This window comes from Antrostomus carolinensis, unplaced genomic scaffold, assembly GCF_000700745.2.
Source record: "Antrostomus carolinensis isolate BGI_N321 unplaced genomic scaffold, ASM70074v2 scaffold3563, whole genome shotgun sequence".
NCBI classification, from domain to species: domain Eukaryota; kingdom Metazoa; phylum Chordata; class Aves; order Caprimulgiformes; family Caprimulgidae; genus Antrostomus; species Antrostomus carolinensis.
Window position 1 is genome coordinate 44,578 of NW_010304289.1, and position 6,737 is coordinate 51,314.

Consider the following 6,737-nt stretch of genomic DNA (forward strand, 5'->3'; position numbering starts at 1 on the left):
GGGATCGCAGGATAATGGAGCTGGAAGGAACCTCAGGAAATCTCTAGTCTGACTTGTTTCATTGCTTGGCTGTCCTCAGGGTGAAAAAACTTTTCCTTACATCCTATGCAAATATCTCGTTTCAGTTCATGCTCATTGTCTGTGATTCTTCCACTACAAACCACCCTGAAGAGCCTGGCTCCATCTTGTTGAAAACCTCCCCATCTCTATTGGAAGGCTCCTATTAAGTTCCCCTGAGGATGTTTTGTCTCCAGACTGGTCAAGTGCAGTTCCTCCAGCCTCTCCTCCCAGGCCAAGAAGTACAACCCCTGACAACCTTGGGGAACTCCACTGAACTCATCCCAGTTTACAGACGTCTTTCTTTTATTTGGGTCCCAAAACTGGATGCAGTATCTAGATGTGGTCTAATAAGGGCTGAGTTGAGGGCATAATCACTTCAGACTACTGGCTCGAATCCCATCAGGACAGCCTGGGATGCTGGTGCCCTTCCTTGCTGCCAGGGCATACTGCAGGCTCATGCTCTGCTCATTGAGCAACAGGACTCCACATACTTTTCCAGAGAGCTGCATCTCAGGCAGCCAGGTCCCAGCCTGCTGTGTGGCAGCACCGTTCTTCCTTCCCAAGCGCAGGACTTTGCACTTGCCCTTGCTGAACTTTGTAACACTTGTCTCAGCACATTCCTCAAGCCTGACCAAGTTGTCCTGAATGGCAATCCTACAATATGCTTTAAGAAAATTCAGACTAAAGACATCCATCAGCAATTTTGGCACAGATGCAGAGATTTCAGTACTGTGACCAAAACTGAACTGCCTGCAGAGCTTCAGATCCAGAATCCCTTCATATTTCACAGCTTAAGAATGTGGTTTCCTTCGGCAGCCCACGGACACTGCCACTGAAACCAGTTTCCAACCTAAACAGTCTATGGGCTGAAGTCCATCTCATTCTCATGTCTCTTTAGCTCAGCCCTATAGTGGTTTTACTTGAATGACATTTACTTTTGTCCCATTGTGTTTACTTTTGTCATCTATTTGCTGAGTGTCATCACTGGTGATGATAAAAATGATAGAGGAAGAGCTGAAAGTCACTTTCTTCTTTGGTCTGTCCCCTGCTTTCTGAGACATAACTATTGGTCGTATTGGTTTGTCATTCCCTGCTGCTGGTGTCTCTTTCATAGTCCTCTGAAGTCTCATCAGGCGAAAGCATAGGAGTTGTAAAAGGCATCGTCGAAACTGCAAGAGAGAATAAATAGAATGAAGTTACAACTTCCTAAGCATTCACTATCATGTACGATCCAGTGAAGACAGCAGTACAGCAAACGACTCAAAATAACAGACTCCTGCATATCTCCACCTTGTTCCGAGGTAGTTTCAGTGCTCTAACAAACGTGGTTGCTTTTTAGTGGATACTTTTTCCTCCACACCAAAGAGCTGAATAGGATCACCTAACCAGTAGAGGGCACTGAAATGCAAGTTAATATTTTACCAGCAGCAAGATCTGCAATCAACAATCTGCAAAGAGTAAGACTAGGCTCCAAGATATGCTACAGGTATTGTTCCCATATTAAAAAACTCACACATTTGATCTAGCAAGGGAAGAATATTCTCAGAAATATTTCATAGGAGGATGCAGAGGGAAGGAACAAAGGGAGGAAGGGGATACAAAGCAATGTTTTCTTCCTTTTAAGTAATTCCAGGGTCTGGAGTTCTAACAAATTTTAACATCTGAATATCACAGATGTAAAATGAAATTTCAATGGTTGGTAATACAGAACTAAAATCTTCCCATTGATTATGGAGGCAACAGAAGTCTTTCAGCTAACTAGAAGCCAATTATGATACAGTAAGTCTGTTCTACCTTGTAACTAAGTAACACAAGGCATTCAGTGAAAGCTGGAATCTGTATATAGAATGACAATTCCAATCCTAGTGCTGTTTTAAATGCTTCAATTATGGTCTCCCTTTCACAGAGCAAAGTATTCAGGTATGGGGGGTAGAGGATGCACCTATTCAGTCGTTTCATGTCTGCACACTTCTAAAGCTCAAATATGAGCTTTTGGGGAAATTATCTAGTTTTACAAGAAAAAAGTGGGCAGCTCCCTCTTCTTTTAATAACCCATAACAAGACATGCCTGGAATGTATGAGGAGGACAAAAAAAACAACCAAACAAACAAACACAAACAAACCAAAGAACCCCAAACCTCACACCAAAACAAAAAAACCCCACACCACTCCACAACAAATAGGGTGGGAGGGAAACGACCCACCTTTCCTCTGAAAAGGGAGGAGGATATCTGTATTATCCTGAATGGCCAGTGACTTTGTTTTTCCAGCTATTATACAAGAACCCCTCTGACCCCTCTGGAACAAGGTTTTTTATAGAAAATTAATCCTACTCTGACACAGGGGAGGCCATAGGTCATGTTGGAAAGGGGACCAAGAAAGTTACAAGATGACAGAGAAAGATAATCTGGTGCAAAAAAAATGGTCATGTGGAGGCCTCGAAGATTTCAGAGATAATGTAGTATCTCTGAGCAGAACAGAACTGAGAAGGCACAAGCATGTTAGAACAGGTCAGATAGAGGAAGGATTTTATAGAACAGAAATGGTTTTAGGATTCCTTCTAAGGGCAAAATATCTCAGAAGATTAGCAAAAATATTATCATTTTAGTCTTAATCTGGAATTAGAGCTGAGTGAGAAGTACTTCACAATGCATTTCCAATACACATGTTCAGCTGATTCATTCTTATCCTGGCTATGGCTTTACTGGCATCGTGCCTGGTACCAGTTTGATTTGCTTCTGAGTATCAGAACCTACAAAATCTTTTTCAGATAAACTACTCAGCCTGACATCTAGGTGCAGAGTCCGTGCCACTGTATTAAAAAACTCACTCTGTTGAAAAATACTCTTTTTTAACATGATTGTTGTTACCTTCCCATACCCAGGCCAGCTCTGATACTGTGCAGCTGTGTAACCTTGGACCAGCCTGCTGTGAAATGAGCTGTCAGGAGAGAGCTGCAAGATGCCACGTTGGGGGCCTCCCACCTTCACTCAGGAATGGCATTTAAGCTCATCCCAGGTCCTGGGCTGAGCTACACTGCAGCCTTTGCCTGGCTGCCCACCTGGCTGATCAGATCCACTGACTTGGCTGCCTTGTCCCTGCAGACTGCTGGCTGGCCCAGGCTGCTGCCTGCCAACTGCAAACCAGTGTAGGAAATCAAAGAAAATTCCATCTTTATAATGAGCTAAAAAGTAATGAAAACCCAGGGAAATCCTTCTGGCAATCATTCATGGTTTTTTACCCTTTGTCAAGTGATTCTATTAAACTCCAGATATCTTTAACTCTATACAATCTTAGTTTCAGAAGTTTAAAATGTGCATGTTACACTTCCAGTTGGTGTGCTCTGTTATAGTAAAGCTATTTTTATGTCTACATAAATTCACCAACACTTCTTAACTGCATTCAGTTGTTATCTTCACAGTATTGACTTACAGAAAGATGTATAGTTTTCTAATTTCCACATATTTGACATGCCACTGCTAACTCCAAATACTTTCATTCTCTCTTTGCTCTGTAAAGCACTGAAATGAGCTAGTTACCACCATTACATCAGCAGTCTAGTTTTCATAATAAAGATTACAAAAGCAGACAAAAATAAAAACTTGCTTCATAGATAAGTATGTCTTTATAACAGTATATAATTTGTCTCCAAAAAACATTTCACTGTCATCCACACGACATTCTGGTTTTGAACACAATGAAGCTCTGAGAAATGTTATTGGTGTAATATTTGAAATACTATGCAGAGTTGTTCAATACTTGTGTTGCCATGAATAATTTTCAGATGCAAGGTTTTTCTTCCTAAAAACCAGACAGTGGATATTTTGAATTTTCTCTAATGGAGTCCTGTTGTGGTACAGGAGTGTTTTAGATGAGGTTTTCTAGTTGTAATTCATTTCATGGGTAAACTATCAAAACTAGACACTTAAGTTTTGACAATCCTTCCCCTCCCTTTCATGTGAGTGTTCATGTGTGAATTGAGACATTTAAAACCCAATTTCTGATAAGGTAGTACTTTAACCACCATCAGGGATTTTCATTCTATTAGATCTTTAACACTTATTTTAGGTGTTAAATAAAAAAATAAAAAAATAAATAAATAAATAAATAAAAAAAACCCAAACAACTAAGCTTTACAGATTAAAGTAAATCAGACTTAAACTCCACAACTGTGGTACTGGCTACTAATTATTCAAATAAGAAAATTTTTAATGTACCTACCTTTCTACTCATGAAGATATAGATGACTGGATTATAAGCAGTGCTTGACTTGGCAAAAAAAGATGGGATGATAGCTACTGTTGGACTTACAAGGTTGCTATAGCCATATGTTACCAGAAGGGAGACCACTGCATAGGGCATCCAACAAACAAGGAATGTGGAGATCATTAAGAAACACATTTTAGCCACCTTCTTTTCATATTTCAGAAGTCTGATCACTTGAACAGTCTGGAAGTCTTCCACACAGCGAAGCTGCAGAAGAAAGATAAAATGGTAAAGTAAAATAGCTCCATATTTTACTTGAAACTGAATAGTCCTACATTTATTTATAAATAAATAATTCACTACTTTAGTTTTAGGCTCAGACATGATACACCTTATCTTGTGAACCACAATTCTTCTGGAAGTTTACATCAGGCTTCCCAGACTTATATTGTGTATAGTAAGTGTAAAAACGTAACCTGAAGAAAAATAGAATAGCAAATCAACTGGAAAACAACAAATCCAGTGATGTAACAAAACATGCTGCATTTATTATTATAATTATTTTAGAAAACTAGCCTGCCCTCATCCACTGGCCTAAGGAATTTCAGTTTACATTTAGTGGTCCTTTGTCTGACTAGTTAGACAATCCCATAGATTTGTATCATCAGCAATCTTTAGAGAGAAGAAAAATTCATAAACCGATTTCTCTGTACTCCTTTGCCACTTAGTTTGTTACCCTCAAATTATTAAATCTCTACTTAAGGCAGAATACCAGACAGCAGGTTCCCAGTGTTATCTGAGTGAGTCATAAAGTGAGGAAAACATGAGACATATACCCAAGCATTCTCTGCAAGTTATGTTTTGCCAATACCATTGACCACAAACTTGAATGGGTCCAGACTAATTACCCATAGAGTATGAAACATCAACATTTTCTGACACTGAAGATCTGGACTGACTTAAAATGGGTTGCCTTAATATGGAAAATGGTTTTAACAGGGCTTAATCTCCACTTGGAATAGTTTTACAGGGTTATCTTCCCAAGGGTGGCAAGGAAGACAGAAAGCTCTTTAATCAGGAGAACTGCAGAGTTTTCTTTTTCCCATTTTTCAAGGGAGGATCTGATGTGGATTAGTGAGCATGAGCAGTTCCCTAACCTGTAGTAAAACTACACAGGAAATAGACTTTGGTAGCTCTATGTTGGTTCTCCTCCAACCCTAAATCCTTTCTAGTGGTGCATAAGCATTAAATACTCAAAGGTTTGAACAGGAAGCAAGAGTGCAAATTTAGGCTCTGATTCAAGCTTAATATACAGCATCAACATTTTTCACTGAAAATACTCCATTAAGAGAAGTTTTATTTGAATTAACTTACCATTCTTACTGCATATAGAATATGGCCATAGCAATAGGCCATGATCCCAACAGGTGCTACTAGACAGCCAAGGAAAAAAAGGAGCACGAAGGAGGTATCATTAGGGTCTTTTGACTTCCAGTCCACTGAGCAACCTAATCCATGGATTTCCAGCGTATATCTGTTCCAGCCCAAAAGAGGTGCTCCAGTCCAGGCTAATGAGTAGAGCCAGATGTATGCGATAGCCCGCCAAGACCAAGAGAAATCAATCACTTTTGCATGGACTACTCGAATGTAGCGTTCATAGGCAAGAACAGTGAGAGTCATAATTGAAACAATTCCTGTGAGAAAAAGAAATCAAATTAATTGAATCATTCACAAACATTGCAATTTGGACTGAAATCCTCTTGATAAATGTTTCCCTTGCTAATAGGTTAACTCAAAATTAGCTAGTTCACATGATGAATCTAACACCAATAAGCTTTTTGAGTGACACCACATTACTCACTACTAACCCAAACAGTATCATTAACTTCAGAAATACTCAGAGTAGGGTGCTGACATCTGTCATATGTGTTGTGGGTTTTTGGCTTGAGTTTGGGGGGTTTTTTGTTTTGTTTTTTAAAAAGCTGCCATATTAAAAAAAAGAGATCATCAGCAATAACAAAACCTGTTAGAAACCTAGGGAATTGAGTTGAGACTGAAGTCAAAGAGAGCCTTTAACAACTGAAAGCATAAGCATAGATACATGCCTTTAATGTAAACAAAAATACTGGGAGAATTCCAACTTCTTTCAACATTACCTGGAAGTCCTTGCATTACAAAAAACAACCAGGAAAGCAAAGTGTTAACTTGCTGAAGGAGTCCCATCTGGAAGACACTGGGTTATTCTGAGTGTCCTTTCCAATCTTGCTGCTATTATAAAAATATCACAGTCTTCATTTCAAGTATTTGTGCACTCTGTTCCTTTTCTATATACCTCAACCCAACCACACACTTATTAACATGGTACGACAGGAATCCCTGATTATTTTCAGGTCTCAGTATTACCCTATCCAAACACTTTTATAATTTAATGAAGTCAAGGCAATTCTGTCTTGACCAGGATATAAAAATTT

At 39.2% G+C, this 6,737-nt stretch overlaps 1 protein-coding gene across 1 annotated transcript; it reads right to left on the reverse strand.

Annotated features, from left to right (window-relative positions):
* Nucleotides 1–940: 940 nt before the first annotated feature.
* OPN3 (opsin 3) lies at nt 941–5,955 on the reverse strand. Its single transcript, XM_010164379.2, has 3 exons — nt 5,641–5,955; nt 4,282–4,533; nt 941–1,229 (listed from the first exon to the last, which is right to left on the reverse strand). The coding sequence occupies exons 1-3, from the start codon at nt 5,944–5,946 to the stop codon at nt 966–968; spliced, it is 822 nt and encodes a 273-aa protein (XP_010162681.2). The 5' UTR covers nt 5,947–5,955; the 3' UTR covers nt 941–965.
* Between the last annotated feature and the right edge of the window lie 782 nt (nt 5,956–6,737).